The sequence below is a fragment of the Hoplias malabaricus genome, chromosome 14, assembly GCF_029633855.1.
Source record: "Hoplias malabaricus isolate fHopMal1 chromosome 14, fHopMal1.hap1, whole genome shotgun sequence".
Taxonomy (NCBI): domain Eukaryota; kingdom Metazoa; phylum Chordata; class Actinopteri; order Characiformes; family Erythrinidae; genus Hoplias; species Hoplias malabaricus.
In genome coordinates, this window is record NC_089813.1 from 28,548,171 (window position 1) to 28,566,679 (window position 18,509).

General features: G+C 37.1%; 1 protein-coding gene across 3 annotated transcripts in view; it reads left to right on the forward strand.

Annotated features, from left to right (window-relative positions):
- Positions 1-15,644, forward strand: part of cpne5a (copine Va) — a 158,893-nt gene extending 143,249 nt beyond the window's left edge. For all 3 annotated transcript variants that reach the window (XM_066644150.1, XM_066644151.1, XM_066644152.1), the window contains 3 exons: positions 5,668-5,725; positions 6,410-6,483; positions 9,994-15,644. In XM_066644150.1, the coding sequence (XP_066500247.1) occupies positions 5,668-5,725; positions 6,410-6,483; positions 9,994-10,185 (324 nt within the window). In that variant the 3' untranslated portion in view covers positions 10,186-15,644. The remainder of the gene's footprint in view (positions 1-5,667; positions 5,726-6,409; positions 6,484-9,993) is intronic.
- The last annotated feature ends 2,865 nt before the right edge of the window (positions 15,645-18,509 follow it).

Genomic DNA, 18,509 nt, shown 5'->3' on the forward strand with positions numbered 1-18,509 from the left:
ATGGAACTATTTTTCCTTGCGGAAGTTTGAAAAAACAAACACATTTTCACAATCTTTTTTATCTTAAAACCTAATAATAAAACGGCAATAACAAACTGTGGTATAATCTCAATCATACAGTCAAGGTTCATGCTATAATGTGAGATATTGGCACTGGTGTACAATATCAGTGCCTGTGGCCTATGACCGCAACACACCATTGGTAATATCACACGTTATAGCACTCCCTCTCATGTATTACCGCGCAACTAACATGTAATAATTTAATGTAAAACTGAAGCTGGTGCACTTGTATACACATAATCTCTACTTATGCTACACTTATGTAACTGTGACAACATTACTCTTACTTCTCTTACTTCTATCATTTGAACACAGCAGCTGTCCTTCACATTATGTGGCAATGTCATGATAAATGGCCCAATAGAAATGCTCCAGAATTAAATAGTTTTACTTTGAAATCTGTTTTCAGATTTCAAACATTTAAGAAGGATTTTTTAATTCTCCTGTAAAGATACTATTTCGGAGATAGGCTACATGTATTTCTTTGTACATCGAAGACACCTGTACATTGTGTGCAAATGCTACACTGTTTTCCTTTAGGGATTTCCTTAGGGACTCTGCTGATTTTTGTACCTGCAAGAGTCCTGGAACCAGTCCCATGTGGATAAGGAGGGCTGACTGTATACACAGTTGTGTTACATAGGGTTGAATGCATAATATCTCAGGTTTGAATATTTCATGATGAATGGACTGATAGAAGAGGCCCAAAAATGATCTGGGAAACATTCTACTTAACATTTTGAGAGGTTTGCCTACAAAAGTACAGAGTTGTTATATGTATATGCTGCATATACCAGTTGATTTGCTTTTGTCTGTTGATGTAAATATGAATATTTTATTCATATGTATTCAAGTCAGTGTATCAATCTTGCATGACCAGAGCAAAACTGCTGTCATCTAAGTGATGAGACAGATGCTGAGGATGAGACAAATGCCGACCCTCTACATTCTTGTGGTGTCTGAGCCGTGCTCCTCTGTGTATTAATATCAGAGGTTTGGATTAGAATGAAGATTTTTATGATGAATGACTGTGATGTGAAGGAGCGTTTGACTGAGTTGTGATTGAGTGTGTCTTTAAAGCCTGAAACCCGCTCTGTTCTGACTGTAAATGTATATTAATATATTGGTGTCTCAGTATCATAAAAAGAGAGAGTGGAATGAAAGTGGTGAAAGATTTGTGATAGTGAGGCAGTAAAAGGGTTCTGATTTGCATGTGTGTGTGTATGGGTGTGTGTGTGTTTATATTCATTTTCCCAACTCTGTTTTCTTCTCTGTGTGACTGGCTCTGTCTCTTGAGAGCTTTACGGAGAACGCTGACCTAATTCCATCCTCATAAATGCAAAAAAAGTTCTCTGTATCTGCAGAATTCCTGTCTTAAATTGGAACAAATGTGTTTAGAACTTTCTGACCTTTTGTATACTGGACCAAAGTTAGATTTTCAGTCAAAACAACCATTAAAAGTAGAAGGTATTATTTTTCAGCATCAGGGGAAAATGTAGAAAATTTGTATTTTACAGAATTTTACAGAGAAACCTCAAGAACTAAATATAACAATGTATACTTTCAGCAAAAATATCCCCCAAAAAAAGAATACATATATCACTACTGTCCAAAGAAACACAACAGTACCTTAACAAGAGAAGGAAAAAACTTTCAATGGAAGTCAGTGTAAATACATTGCATTCCATGTAATTTTGGAGCATAGGTTCATTCATCGTTAAAGGCAATGTTTAAGATTAAAAAAACAAAACAAAACCAAAAAAAAAAAAAAAACACTTTGTATAAAATCCAGAGGCATCCAAAGATTATTTAGACAACAGAGAGTTTAAAACATTTAAAAGCACAAACCGAGATCAGGATATTGCTCTATGTCTGCTCCATAGGTTGGTAAATAGGTTGCTGTTTGGGATTATTTAAGGTGGAAATATCTTCAAATTCAGGAGATAGCTAACTGCATTACCTGAAAATGCTACAAAACAAAACAGTTGGAGTTACAAATTACTTTCTGTGGCCATTCAAACACTGAATTAAGACTCACAGATGATTTCTACTTCAGCTACATACAAACAACAGACGTTTGTTTCCTAAAACATACCATTCCACCTGAAAAGACGTGGAGCATCTGAACGTAAGCAAACCAGAGAGAAGTGTTTCCCCGCAATCTTAGACATCCCCTTTAAGCTTTCACACAATGTGGAGGAGAGTTGCTGTTCAAATGATGTAGTACAAATTAATACCAACAAAAATTTCAGATACATGTTTTTCCATGAACAGAAAGGATGTGATAAAAAGGAGCATATATTTTTACATTTGAAATCTGTATTAAGAAAATTCCATAGCACTTATATGAAAACAATTTATGATCTGTTGTTATATTACATTCATTACAAGTAGGTTCATGTCTATTGAGAGCCAGTGGTCTCTATTATTCAGTATTTACACTTCTATCATGTTTTGATTTGAGTTGTTCAGAGAAATTTAAGAATATTGTCCATAGTGTCATATCTTTTAAAAAACGTGTAACATGAAACTAATGGCTGTTTTTCGACTAGAAACAACTGAAGTGTGGTCTCTGACTTTTGCACAGTGTGCCATCATGACTGATGCTGCTCTTATGTAACTCTTAGATCCCAACTCTAAATCACGTGGTCTGTTGCCTGGAGCAAAGCTAAAAGTGATTAGATATGGACTTTGAACAGCCTTTAATTAATGTTTTAAATAGTTGGAAAGGCTTGATTATATCCCCAGACATCTGTGCTTATGGCTGGGGTTATCATTATGAGGGGAGGAGGTGTGTGGGTGGGTGGTGGTTGTGGATATGGGATGTGATGGGGATGTATCTCCCATACATTTACATTGCTGTATAATCTGGATGTTTGTACAGTTTCCAGTGAACTGGAGCCTTTCCAGTTTACAGGGTTTTTTTTTTTTCTTTTTAATCACAGCTTCCATTACTCAGACTGTTAGAATCCACACACAGCCCAACAGAAGTGAAAATCTGACTCAGACACTTCTGGAATCTTACTGATGCATTAAAGGGATATGTCACCAAATTATGAAATCTACTGTTCAAGACGTGTTTTGTGATCTCTTTTTATTCCGTTTTATACTGCATATAAATGGCTGGATGCTCAGATAAGCAGATTTTTAAATCTGATTTTCTCAGCTGCCCAAAACCTATGCAGAGTGCTGTACATACTATTTTTTTGTTGAGTTTTTCCTGTATGATGTGTTTATTTCTTAGACAAAAAGACAATATACGTAACCAAAAGAGATTAGCTGATTCGTCCTTCTGAAAAATCAAGGTTCTTGACAGGAACTTTGTCCCCACTGTGTCGTTAACAACATTAGTCTTGCGAACTATAGTCTTATAGCACATGTGCGATTTAAAGCAATATTGGAAAGAAATATTGAACATAAACAGGCTTTGGCTGGTTCACTGATTTAGTTTTATTTATTTATTTTTTGTTTTGTTTTTTAGGCCAAACTTTTCCTATAACCACAGCACAAATTAATGACACTTTTTTAACCAGCTTCCATTCCCCTCTTTGTGTTAAATGCTTTATGGACTTCAGTTTTATAGTTTGTCTCATAAAACTGGGACAATGTTTTATTCATTAAGTGTTCATTTGTCCTGTAGAGCCGTCCCTTTGGGAGAACACTCATCCCTATTCTTCTGCCGGCAGTGTTCTCCGCAGTCTTCTCAGTGTTTTCTCCAAGCTACTGAAAAGTTTATCGCATAATCATTGAGAACTGACACACTATTTTATATCATTTTAATTCTGGAGTCAATCCCGACTGCTTAGTATTATACTGTCTAAAAGATACACACACACACACACACACACACACACACACACACACACACACACTGAATATACTTGACTCGATGTGACACTGTAAGAAGCAGCAACATTTAATTGGATATTTGTCATTAACAATCAGTTGTGTAAAAAATATTGTAGATTTGACTGTGCTCATCAATGTGCAAACTATTTATCACCTGATTCATGAAAGTTTCATATGACATGGAATCAAGGAGAGATCTGAGTGCAGCTGATGAATCAGCTTCAAGTTTCAGATAACGAGGCCTCATTTCTGTATCAACATGAAACATGACCTAAATCGAGCAGTTGTTTCTGTGGTGAGCAAATGATAAGGTGGATTTCTGAGGCTTAGGAGCCAATATGAGGTCACTTTATAGTGTTAAAATTACTATGACAAGAAAAAGTGTGGAATACAATAACTCTTATTTATATTTCTGAGACAGTTCAGTTGTAATTGTGCATTTTCTTCCTCCTAATAGTGTATAATCATTAATCATTTGTATTAATGCAGTATATTAAATGTTTATTTACACAGTGTCATGTCTTTATGTTTATGTAAATGTACATATAAACAGGGACACAACGTGTCATTAACTTGAAGCACAATAGCACCTCATTGTGAAGCAATCCCTAAATGTGAGCCTGTGCAAAACAGCGCCCCTTGTGGAGCAGTTCCTAACTGTTAGTGAGTATGTATGTGATTAAGTGAATGAATGTGACGTGACACTGAAGTGGATAAGTGGTTACAGACAATGAATGAATGTGTGTGTGAGCCTGAGCAAGTGAGTTACAAGCAAGTTCCATAAGGTGCATCACTTCTAAAATATATACATGGGGTGCGTTCAATAAGTTCAGTATATAAAACGCATCAAATTATTTCATATTTTCCCCCTAACTTCTATACATTTTTTGATCTAGCAGCTTTTCAATTCCATGAAAAACATCTGAAAAAATTGTCTTTACTCAAAAAAGAATCATTTATAGATCATAGAAGATTACATTGAACACCCCTTTGAATCTGAGTGATTTAATTTTAATGGATATTCTACATAAGTTTATTTTTATCTTTATTGAATTTGAAAGTATATTAATAAAAATTCTAATTTATCATGTCAGTAAACCTATCCATGGTCTAATCACAGACTGTTAAACACTGAATAAGTAATCAGACATCATATTAAGTCCAAATATAGGGAATGATGTTATTTGTTATATATTCAAATGTATATCCTTCACTTGAAAGAAATCTTTATCCAGGTTTTAGAAACTTAAGTTATATTTGCTAAACTATGCTTGCACACAGAGGAATTTGTTCTCAGCATTTTACCCAATCCGTGCACTGAAACACATTTACACACACACACTAGTGAACACTAGGGGGCAGTAAGCACACATGCCCGGAGCAGTGGGCAGCCCTAGCTACGGCACCTTGGGAGCAGGTGGGGGTTAGGTGCTTTGCTCTAGGGCACTTCAGTCATGACCTTCCGGGTCTGGGGATGAGGTCCCTAACCACCAGCTGTCCCCTGCTAATGTTAGCATGGCGACATCAAATTGTATTAGTTTTAAGCAAAACAAACATTACTGAGATCATTATTGAATCTGTTTTCCTTACAATTCTCCTTACATAACACTTGTTTATGGACATAGCATGGATAGGCCAATTGTTTTTATTATCTAACTGTAATCTATTGTAAGGTCTCAGAGCTTAATTACTACTGAAGCATTACAGATTAAAGAACTTTTTTGTTTTGTCTTGTGTCTTTCTCAATTTTTCCAGGCTGCAAAACTACCCATGTCCATCATCATTGTTGGAGTTGGACAAGCCGAGTTTGACGGTAAGACTCCAGCTTTTTAGAAAGTTTTGTTCTCCGGTCTCTGAAAAGCTGGAGAACTCTGTCCTCATAGAATTATAATTCCTCATGAGCTTTAAAACCTTAGTTTACGAAGGGCACAATTGGAGCCATATAAAGAGGATTTTTGTGGGCTAGAGATGGATTAATTGGGGAGGTTTGGGGTCTTTGGCTAATAAGCAGATGTCAACCTGCTGGATTTTGCACCGGAGTTCACAGCTGTTGAACGTAATGAGCGAGTAGCACCATCTGCCTCCAATGCTCGCATTGGAACTTTCATTACGTTCCAGCAGAGGAGATAATGTGCATGTCATGAATGCAGTTGGTGGAATGAGTCTGTTTGGCCAAAGATCTCAGGACACATTACCTTTCCCCAGAGGGTAGAGTTTCCTAAATCCCAGCTTGTGACAAAAAGTATTGTTTCTATGAAAAATAACAAAATATATAGTTTCATCATCAGCAGTCACTGATGCTGATGTTTTCTCAGAAAACAACTGCAGTGTAGGCCTAAATAACTCTAATATCCAGGGGTGCCAAAGGATTTAAACTACATATGTAAGGTTCTTAACTTGTACTGAAGAGTCACCACTGCACTACATAACAATTTCTAATGTACTTTAGTAAATATAAGTACTTGTTTTGGTCACAGCACTGTCTTTTTGTTTTCAGCCATGGTGGAGTTGGACGGTGATGATGTCAGAATATCCTCAAGAGGGAAGTTGGCAGAAAGAGACATTGTCCAGGTAGTTTGCTGATATAGTTTTTGCCCAGCATCACTGGCAGTGTAAGGGATGTGTCAGTCAGTTATGACAGATATCTGTAGGAAACAGGTTTAAATTGGTCTGTTCTTAAAAAGATTTCCTTTCCCTGAATGTTCTCACTGGTATTTCTCTCTCTAATATAACATTACACCAGCGTAGTGATGTAAGACCATTCTGGCATAATGATACCCGTCCGCTTGAACCTTGCAGCCTATTCATTTACAAACATATTAGGAAAAAATAATGCAAAAAAAAAAAATTTTGAATTTAAACATTCCACTAATACATTAATTTTTTTAAAAGTGGAATGCAGAAAATCGGGGCAATTCAGGGCTTTATTACAAATGAAAAACAACCGTGAACACCTTTCACTACTTGGAATCCACGAGAGATTTAGTAATGAAAATATCTTGTATAGGGCGGCATGGTGGTGCAGCAGGTAGTGTCGCAGTCACGCAGCTCCAGGGACCTGGAGGTTGTTGGTTCGAGTCCCGCTTTGGGTGACTGTCTGTGAGGAGTTGGTGTGTTCTCCCTGTGTCCGCGTGGGTTTCCTCTGGGTGCTCCGGTTTCCTCCCACAGGACACACACCAATTCATTATCCTGAATTGGATAATGGTTTCAGACAATGAATGAATTAATATCTTGTATGAATCTTATAAGAAGACATTTAGCTAGGAAGATGGTCTTACTTGCTTTACTTGGTTGAATGGAAAAGCAAATTTGAAATCAAACTAAGCTTGTACTAAGACTGTTCTGAAATTTAGTCTCACTGTAAGACTCATATTTCCAGACTCTGTAGAGGCAGTCTGGATCCTTCCCCACTTAGCATGGCCAAGACACAACATGTAGGAGGTCTCAGCCACACACGCTCCAGTGAGAAAATATGGGTATACACAGAATATTTATATACATAGACAAGCCAGTCAGAATGCAAATGCAAGCCTCTTGAGTGTGTGGCCAAAATTGCTGAAACTTGGCTCTGTGCAACAACAGATTATTGTTCTGACCCATACATCATCGCTGTTCAAAGAAAAACATATATCAAATATGTTAAATAAAATTTAAAAAATATTTACTTACATTTTCTACTTCATTTAAAGCTAATGTCCACTCATTTTCATATTTAAAAATGATTGTTTATTCTTTTTTAATTATTATGTTTGACATATGTGTTGTCAAATCTCCCAAAGAACAAATCAGAGTCAACTATATGTTTACAGCACCCAGCTCAATAAAGACACTGCACTCAGCCTCTAAACCCTGCGGTGACTGGTGTAGTTTATCAGGGGGGCTAGAACTACTTTTCTGAAACACCCTGGAGCCCTCCAAATTACTGGCAGTGCCTCATCCGATTCTAGGAGCAGCACACTGCCTCTCCCACTGACCACTGCTGACAGGCTTATTTCAGCCGGCCTTTGTTTGCTCTGCTGTAACACTGTAGAATATGGGTTCTCAGAAAAGAGTCAGGGGAAAGTGTATATGCGTGTAAATTCTCAATATCACAGACTACTAATTTCAGCAGTTGCCATGTCTCAGTTGTCGTCTGCTGTGGGGGCATCACAACTCAGGCTGGATTTTTTCACCAAGGTCATGTCAATGCCACTTTCAACCCTCACAGCTCAGAACCAATTTTTTGTATAATTGTATAATTAATAATTATACACATGGGTTTAGTGTAAAACCATCACACATTTATTTCAGTTGAATATGTGCATTATTTCAGCATCAACAGAGTGGAAACTGTTACATCAACAAAAATACCTTTAGAACCAAAAAAGCTCAAAATTCAACATTGTATTTTATTCATATAAAAGTGATCGGGTCAAAAAAAATTCCCCATTTGTGCCTCCTTTAATAAAACATTCAGGAAGAAGATGGATGATGTGCCTGGAATTTTCTAAAGTACATCTTTCAGTGCCCTACATTCTGTGGCATACTGTCAAATCACACAGAACACACTGCAGATTCGAGTGTAAAAGAGGGCAGAAGTAGTCTGCCCAAAATATCCCCAGTTCTTGCTCTACGTGTTTATCACCATCCTTCTGTGAATGTGCAAACAACTCCCTAATGTGGTGTTTGATTAATAAATATGATTGTGTTAGGGGTAGACAGTATTGTGATATGTATATGTCTGTTTTTGCAATTTAATCTGCTCCCTGCCATGAATCATGTGTCCTAATGTTGCTGCATATATTGAAATGTAAAGATTGTGATCTAACAAAGAGGCTACGGCTTTTGTGGCAAAGTAGGCTAATTAGGCTAACTGCTCTAGCTGATGTTAGCTATCTCCAGAGACAATTAAAAGTTACTTCTCTAGTGAATTAATACATGAACTAGCACATTGTAGCACATAATGAAGCTGTCTATCTTATTAACACAGCTGTTAGTTGCCCATGATTTCCCTGGAATTGTATATTAACTATGACATTAGCGCTGCTTTTAACTGCTCTTTTTTCCCTGGAATTGTCTATTAAATACAACATTAACACTGCTTATAACTGCTCATGTTTTCCCTGGACTTGCCCATATACTTAAACATTAGCACTGTTTTTAGCTGCTGCGATTTTCCCTTGAATTGTCTATTAATTACAACATTAGAACAGCTGTTAGCTGTTAGCTAACAATTCCTCTGTTCCCTGGAATTGTTAATTAAATATGAGGTTAGCTCTGCTGTTAGCTGCTCTTGTTTTCCTTGGAACTGTCTATAAACTAAGACAATAGCAAGGCTGTTATCTACCAATGTTTTCCCTGGAATTGTCTATAAACCTAAACATAAGCAATGCTGTTAGCTGCTCCTGTTTTCCCACTTGTTTATTCCATGTCTTGTCCCACACCCCCTTGCTGTGCATTTTTGTCTGTATTCTGGTGTTCTGTTTTCTGTAATATAGATTATAAGCATATTTAATTCATTGAAATTTGTTATCAATAATAATAATAATAATCATAATATTAGGTATTATTATTATTATTATTATTGTACTCTGTCCATGGAGTTCTTTCTTTTGCCTCATAATAATATAATAATAATGCAAAAACACACCCTGGACAGAACACATTATTATTATTATTATTATTATTATTATTAGTAGTAGTAGTAGTAGTAATAGTAGTAGTAGTAGTAGTAGTATTAATATTGTTGCTGTTGTGCATTATGGATAAAATATTTATTGTAAAATAATTAATCAAAACCCAGCACCTTATCAGTTATCTGTAATGTAATTTCTTAGCTCATCTGTTATCCATCTGACAGAGCCATTCTTATATCCTCTGCTCTTTTAAAATATGTATTTTCAAATCTACTCATCTATGGATGTGTAGTTAATTATTATTTTAGAATCCTAATTCCAGCATTATCACCTAAAGTAAACAGGCCTACAATCCTATGCAATATATATGTATATATATATTCCCTATTTTAATCTTTGTCATGTAGTCCACATACTAATTAACCACAATGCTAATTATTTGTTTTTTGTTTTTTGTTTTGGATAGTTTGTTCCATTCCGAGACTACATGGACCGGACAGGGAACCACGTTCTCAGCATGGCCCGACTGGCCAAGGATGTCCTGGCTGAGATCCCTGACCAGTTAATCTCTTACATGAAGTCCCGAGGCATCAAACCCAACCAGACGCCGCAAGACTGCAGTCCAGAGGCTGGCCTTAGCCCAACCTCTACCATATGAGTTTACACAGGCCCAGTCCAGAGTGGACAGCATAGGCCATGAATACAGTGCTTTCTCTCCATGTCTGGATCTCCTTTAGAATCAAATCTTCAGACTCTGTATGAGTTTACTGGCTCTAGAGCCCAGGAGACAGGCAGTCGCGCTAGTTCACTCTTTGGGGCGACTTTAAAAACCAGTACCCCAGAGTCCAGTTTTGTTTACCAGGTCTGACCCACTGGAGTGGACATGGACAATGAATTCAGGCACCGTTCTGGACCTCATACACGATCAGTGTATTATGTCAGTCTGTCCGCTGGATAAGACATGGCTGTTCTAATGGGCATGGTTCTAATTCTCACTTCTGTTCCTCTATGTGTCGCAGACGTTAAGGCTTATTAGGGGAGTATTTGTATAAGTCAGTGTGCCCTGAATAGGAGAAGCTCTCCAGAGGCAACAGTATCTTTCCTACTTTTTTTTTCTTTCTTTTTTGGGGGTTTTTTGATCTTACATTTCAGTAGCATCCAGGGTGAGTTTGAAAGTAGTAATAATCTAGCAAGTCTCAGGCAGATTCATCCCTATATAACATATTCTGAAGAGATAATATGGAAAATTGCTACTTACCACAGTATGATGTCACATTATTATTTCTGTTATGGTAATCTCTCAAAACTACAGGTGCCAAAAAGTGGTTTGTAGATTTATACCACAAAAGAACCACATTTGCTTCCCTAAAGAATCCTTCAAGAGAAGGTAATTTAAAGAACAATTGTTGTAAATCAAATATGCAAACATGAAATATATTTTCAAAGCTTTTAAAAGCTTAACACTGGCTTGTTACCTCAGCAGAGGTCTTTAAACCCAGATTTTGCATTCAGTTTCCAGTACTGGATTTCCTCTTCACTCAGTTTACAGACCTGCTAATGTAAAATTTGGCCACAAGTCATATCTACAAGTGACTCCAAAATCCTCAAATACATAGTGTAAGATCTGGATTAAGGATTAAACCCACTGTCCTAAAGCACCCTAAGGATCAATGAGCAATGCCATTGAAGACCTACATATTTGGTTCTTTAAAGAACTATGCTTGACACATTTTTTGACTGTGAAGATCTTTTAAAACAGCTTTTTTGTTCATTTAAAACATGTATTCTATAGTTTTAAATCATGCCAATTTTGCTCATAAGCCAGGACACCCCTGATCACATTAAGTTACCAAGCCCGGAGAGTGAAGGCTAATGTTGTGTTCCATCAATCTCATAAGTCAGATACTTAATAAAAGTATTTATAATTATATACTTAAAAGTGCTAATAAACCGTATGATACTACAGCTTTACACACTGTTGATGTGTGGGCGGCCATCTTGGATTCTGAACTTTGGGGGTTGTTGAAACTCCTCTTATTTTTCAAATAAGAAATCCAACCTGTGGGAGACATTCCAGTTTTCAGCTTGGAATTTCCAACATCTGAGTTTAAATGGAATGCAGCATAACACATGCTTCCTTCAAGACATGTGAAGCAAACCACCAATTCTTTTCAAACTGCATCATCCATTTAAAGGTTCTTTAGGGAACCAAAGCACTTCTTCTATGGCATAGCCACAGAAAACCCTTTGTGGCAACTTTATTTTGAGGAGTGAACTCTGCTTTGAATCATCATTACAGTAGAATGTTGAGTTTGTGTTAAATGTAGATATATTTTGAGAACTTTTTTTTATTTATTGCAGGGCCTTTGGGGAATGTGAAGGGACTTTATGGTGAATTACAAGTCATATTTTCCTTGGTGGTATTCCATATTTAGTTTTTTAGCTTTGTGACATGATGAGCTTTTCTATTTTAAAGCATGACAGATTATCCAGTTGTACAGTGTATCTACTGTATTGTATATGCAGAGTGTAGACATTTGGTTAAGTTATATGGAGAAAAAAAAAGATGTTGATACAAATGCTGATTCCCACATGAAACAATGATGTCTTTAGTCATATAATGATCACTTTGGAACACATGGACCCAAGAACGAGATAAGCACAAGTATTTTCTAAATGCTTGAAAATTCTTAAACCAGCACAAAACCAAGAAACCAGTCATAGATATCATTAAATAGCGTAGTGACGGATTAGCATTGAATGTACTTGATTTAAATGTGTACATCACAGCAATTCATTTGAAAGCAATAACTGCTTTCACTGGTTCAGTCATAAATGAACAATCCTAATATCTAAAACACAAACTGAAAATTTACAGACAGCTAAAACAGATCGGAAAGGTACACTTCTGAATCATGTCAATTCAAAGTTCTCATTTTCAGTGTGCAGCACAAACTGAGAAAGTGCTTCAGCAAACTGTTCTTACAGAAGTTTTAGAATCTTTGCTCTTTTTCTTTTAATGAATTTTAGAGCAGGTGTAATTTGAAACTATGCGAGCGGAAGAGTGGGATTCACTGCTATTGAACATCAGCATATTTCACACTTAGTGACAGATCAAAGTCGGAAGGAGAATGTGTGGTGTTTAAGCAGTGGGCTCATAGTCAGAGAGTCAGAGTTCAGTTCAGCACAAGTCTGCTGCTGTCATTTTGGCTCCATTTCTCAGAGTTTGAAAGTTTGAGTGCCTGCTTTTCTATTATTTAAGAGCCTTTTACATTTATAGCGTTTGACAGATGCTCGTTTGCAGAGTGAATTTCAACTCTAATCTTGTTACAGTATTAGAGGTCTTAAGCAAGAACTCTACTGACAGCGCATGGTGAGATTACCTGGGCTAGGAACTGAATCCGTCTTCTGCATGGAAGTCATTGCTGTTATCATAGGATTAGCAGTGATTATAAGAAGCTGATAGAGAGAAAAACTGGACTGGGACTTGCCTGGAACTGGAAGATTTCTTTCTGATTTGGATACCCAACCCAATATTTCTATAGGACATGTGAATATTAATTACTGAATTATTATCATTTTATTACCTGCATTGAATTTTTCAATTCTATAGTATAGTGGTTGCATAGCTGAATAAAACCTTTGACTCGATAAGTTGTTATTAATCAATTAGTTCAGTGAAAGGTCTGGTTGGTGGACCTGTGGATTATATAAAATGGTCTTAAATGGCTGAATTATAATCCTTTATGAAGATTTTTATGAATGATATCTGATATATATATATTGGCTGGCAATAACTGATGTCATGAATGTTGAAAAAGGATATGCATGTTATAAATGACCTCAGCAAGTGTATTTGCCCAAAGTAGTAGATTTAATAAGTAGGCTAGTTTTTCCAGCATTAGTTTTGAAAGCACAATTAAGGGTTTAGTTACAATGACTTTGTATGTTTTTGACTCACTTTGCCATTTGTTTTAGAAATCTTTCATTCCAATCCTGACACTGCATTTATTAGGTTCTGTTTTGATTGCTTTGGCACACCTTCATTTCAAGTCAGTCATCTTGTTATCATTTTTCAGGTAGTCTTCTGATGTATAAACTGTATGGTATTAGACTTAGTGGGGGATTGGAGCTTTTACAGATTTTCAGTGGATGTACTGTATAATTTGACATGCTGAACTGGACTGCTTCAGATGGTTCATAAGTGTATCAACAAATATAAGTGCTATAAGAACACTTTCAAATTGATGTTTTGACATTTATTTCAGTGGAAAGAAGACATATCTTCAGTAAACCACACCCATTTGTCGTAACTGGCACTATGGTGGATTTTTACACTGGGTGATGCAGCAAGTGTATTATGCATTACATTGCGCAAGTAGCCAGGTTTTCCACCAGCTGTCAAATTCAGTTCAAGCTGGTAATGTCACCAAAAACATGCAAATTAGACAGAGTCCCCATCCACTCTGTGCAAGGTAAAAACAACCCTATAGACCTTTTTTTTTCTCCACCGGCATGGTGCTGGTGCCAGAATTCAAGATTTTTGGCCAGCAAATGTGGGGCCATTCTGACGCTACACCTCTTGGTCTTGAAACACTGAATGGGTGAAAAAAGCAGCAGAAGGGCAGGGCCTTTACTTTGTGTTTTTGTTCTTAAAAGAAGGAGAACCACAGCAAGGAAACACCAGTGTTCCAAGGAGGAACAGTTCAAGGGTTTTGTTTCCAGATTAGGATTCACTCATATCTAAATAACTCATTGGTCTCTTAAACCAGTGGAAATGCAAGTCTTTTCTTAAAAGGTTCACTAGTTCACTATTTCCGGAAGGAGCAGTGGGACTTAGGGGGTGGGGTGGTGAAAGGAGTGGTTATATGTGATGTTTCCTTATGCAATTCTCAGTATAATTATGAGGTAAAACTTATATTGTCGCTGTCCAATTTAAAACGTATATCCATTTTTGTGGATTTTAAGTTTACTACAACGTTTGAACACAGCAGTCCTTCACATTGTGTGAAAATTGTGTGAATGGACTAATGCGTCAAAATAACTTGAAATCAAATCTTTTTTACACTGACTTCCATTGAAAGTTAAGGTTTTTTCCTTCTCCTGTAAAGATACTATTATGGGAGATACATGTATTTCAGTGGACAGCGATGATGGACTCACCCTTAACTTCTATCCATCGGTTAGATCTAGCGATTATCTTTTCAGTTCTCTGAAATAATACAAACAGCCTTTACTCATTGATCGTTATCATCAGAAAAATGCTTTCCGCTGAGATATTTCTTCGGATTCTAGAGCAGGTAAATCAATAGGGGCTAAGTCTGGGCTGTAGGGTGGAGGACTCCATAAGACACCATTTGTCTTAGAGTACACAGTTATGCATAATGTGATACTAAAGTTTGCCAACATACTCATGTTACTCAGAATGTATTAGTTTGCATAGGGACTGTAACAGAACAAATGCTCAAAATGTGGATAGAAGGCAAGCTCATGTCTATTATACATCAACACATTCTCACCGAAATCAATGGCAAAACATACATTTTGTACAAATACCACATTTCACATGTTCTTGTGGAAGTGGCCTAACTCCCAGCCAAGGAATCATTGCAAGGTTGAATTCATGACAGAAAGTGGCAAGGAACCATCTGGCAAGCATCTTTTCATCATGAGGAAACACTTTAGTTACAGCTACACAGCACAAGCAGCACAACTTCAACCAGTGACAGGAAAAGAATCTAAAACCTAAACCCACTCACAGAAGCATGTAGTGACTGATTTCTACCTGGACCTTTTCTCTCCTGCGATGAGGTGCCACCCCTAAAGTGCCCGTGCTTGCTCTGTGAGAAGTGCATGTTGGTGCCAAAGTGTGTGGTGGGTGATTTTTTTGGATTCTGCTGCTCAAGCTCAGCGAGCCACCACCGGACATCTTCAGCATGACAATGCAACTCCTGTTCTCGCCTCTCGTCTCCTTTATTTCTGTGCTTCTTTCTCGACTTCATCTCTCTAGATTCTTTCTGTCGTTTTGCATGGTGAGCAGTTCTCCAGAACCAAATGTCAAGCATCGCTGTTGTCATTCCAGTGGTTTTTGTGAACTTTGTAATGGATTGCCTTAAAATGAAAACGAATAAAAAAAAAACAATGAATACTTTTACAGAAATGCCCAAGTCGTTTTTTTGTATGTTAATGAATAAAATGTCACCCTCAGACCTACACCCTTCAGTTCTTTTTTAACACAGTTAAAAAATGACTGTTTAATCATGTTTTAGAAAAGAATGAACAAATCTGGAGTTAAAACGCAGAAAAACAAAATTATATAGAATATGAAAAGACATCAAGAAAGTAGTTAAAAAATGGCTTTCTCTGGCATTCATGCTACACTATACTGCTACAAACGTTTAGAAAATTAGTTGTACTCATTAGTATCACCTGAGTTCATTAACATTTATAAACATATTAAACATAATAATACTAATTAGCTAGCTATACAGTTATGCATGTATAACTGTCATGGTTGGGGTGCAAGGTCAGAAGGACAAGGTACAAGGAGTGGGGATTGCAGTGGGGTAAGTGCAGGAGATTTTAATAAAAGACAGAACTAAAGACAAAGGCTGGGGTAAATGCTAAACAAAGACTATACAGTACAAGGGGGCTAAACACAGAGCAAGGCTAAACAAGAGGCTTCAAACATAGAACAAGATACAACACAGCAAGAATATGAAACAGAAGCATGAAGCACAGACTGCAAACATACAATGACCCATAACCAGGAAACACTGACAAGGACTATATCAAGACAACATAAACAAGAAACACCTGGGAACTGATTAAGACGTGACACTAGAAACATAAAGGAAGTGTATCACATGACAAGGGGAGAACAAACAAGAAACAATACAAATCAGAACACAAAACTAGGCACATTACAATAATGTAGTCATTGTTTTAATCTAGCCTCTACATTTACAGTGATTTACATGTTTAAAAAGGTACCTATTTGTTTGAAAATGAGCCATGTGTTCTTATTACTACTGTTATTGAACACTATGTAGGAATAATGTCTCCAAAATGTATGAGGCTAAATCATCCTCCCCTGCTGAAGCCTGAGGATGGAGTAAAGTGAGAGTGGTGAGCTTCCTCGTTATGGTGTGAAGTCTCACTGGAGGCAGGTGTGCATTTACATATTTCTATTTACTCAATCTCCTTTGCAAAGGAGCAATCAAGTAGTGGCTTACGACGCTCAGATGAAGGTGTCACATGCAGTCAGAGTGAAAAATTATTACGGCCCTCTTTCCTATTTAGTCACTAGCTTGGCAGTGAAGCTGACATTGTCTTGAGGACAAAGCCTTTGCGGAGTGTAATTTGGATCTTGGTTAATAATGTTGCACTCACGACAACTGGGAACTCTGAATTCCCAAAACACTCTCATACTTCCCACAGAAATGAGATGCAACCCTCAGTTCATTAGCATAGCACAAAAATGGACACTTGTTTTTTTGGTATGACAAGCTAGCTTTAAAACTATATAAACAAAGACACACAAACACACAAAATATTGTATCTGTGAATTGTGGGGACATTACATAGAAACCCATTCATTTTGTGGAGACTTACCATTCACATTTCCTTAAGTATTACTAGTTTAACCCTAACACTAACCCCAACCTTAAAACATGTCTTCACCTTACAAAGTGAATGAGACTTAATGAAGGCAAGTCCCCACGATGTGGGTGTGTGAAATCCCCATGATGTGATATATTCCTGGAACACACATACACACACAAACAATACTAAAGCACACCATGAATAATTCTTGAAACATTGAAAATTGAAAAATATTTGTATTGTAAAATTAAAGGATCTGTATTTTCCTACTTTTACTGAGTGCTAGAGTGTGCTCTAGAACAGTGGCACTCATGGCGCTTTTCCACTGCATGGAACCTACACGACTCTGCGTGGCTCTTTTGCTATTCCACTGGCCTAATCTGGTACCTGCTACCAACTTTCACATTTATTTTTATCTGACTCACCACGGCAGCCTGTAACATTACCTTGAGGTGTTTTGAAGTGGTTTATATGCTCCTTGGGCCGATAGCAGATGAAACATTCCAGTGAAAGCCGAACATGCAACAAGTAAAACTGATCTGTGAGCATGGGGGGTACAGCCTTGTTCAGTCCAAAAAACAACATGCCAATACACGATGAGTAAACAGCACCTAATTATACTGCTGCCACTGTTGTGGTTTTCAAAGACAGCGATTCCTGTAAGAGACTGGGGTTTTTGCAGGAGAGCCCTGCCATTGAAAAAATGACAAGCTTTAAGCGTGCAGAGCCGAGCCGTTTCGAGTTGAGTCGTGTAGACCCAGACCCATGCTGTGGAAAGCACCATACGGTTCTATTGGTGTTCAGGTGTTAGGTCATTGTTATTTTCTTTAATCTTGTTCCATTGTTAAATTGTGGCTGGAAATAAAGGGGTGAAGTAGTCAATACAAAACTTCCCAATCAGGATCGCTTTTTCTCATGTGGTTTCAATGTAGCAGCCAAGCTCTCCTGTTGTTTAGAACTGAAGTAAATTCTTGCTATCATAGACGAACTTAGACCATTCTGGGGAACTGCATTTCTCACATCAAAACAAGCTACCCCCACCATTTTTTTTTAAATTCAGAAGGTCTGCTTTTTTAGAAACAGTATATTTGAGTATGAAACCAGACTGTAGCATGAATGTGGCTGAAGTTTAACTGATCTGTGTGTTTTTATTTACTGTTCAAATTACCACCGAAACTCATTTTTAACTTGAGTGATTTAGTTTTGTAGCATTTTCTGTCTTTGTTTACTTTCATGCACTGAGCAGTTTCCTGAATATGGAGTTAATTCCACCTTAAATAATCTGTAACAGCAAAATTAAGTCAATGTTTCCCACATATGGAAACATATGGAGCAGAAATAGAGCAACATCCTCATCTCTTTTCATGCTTTTGAGTG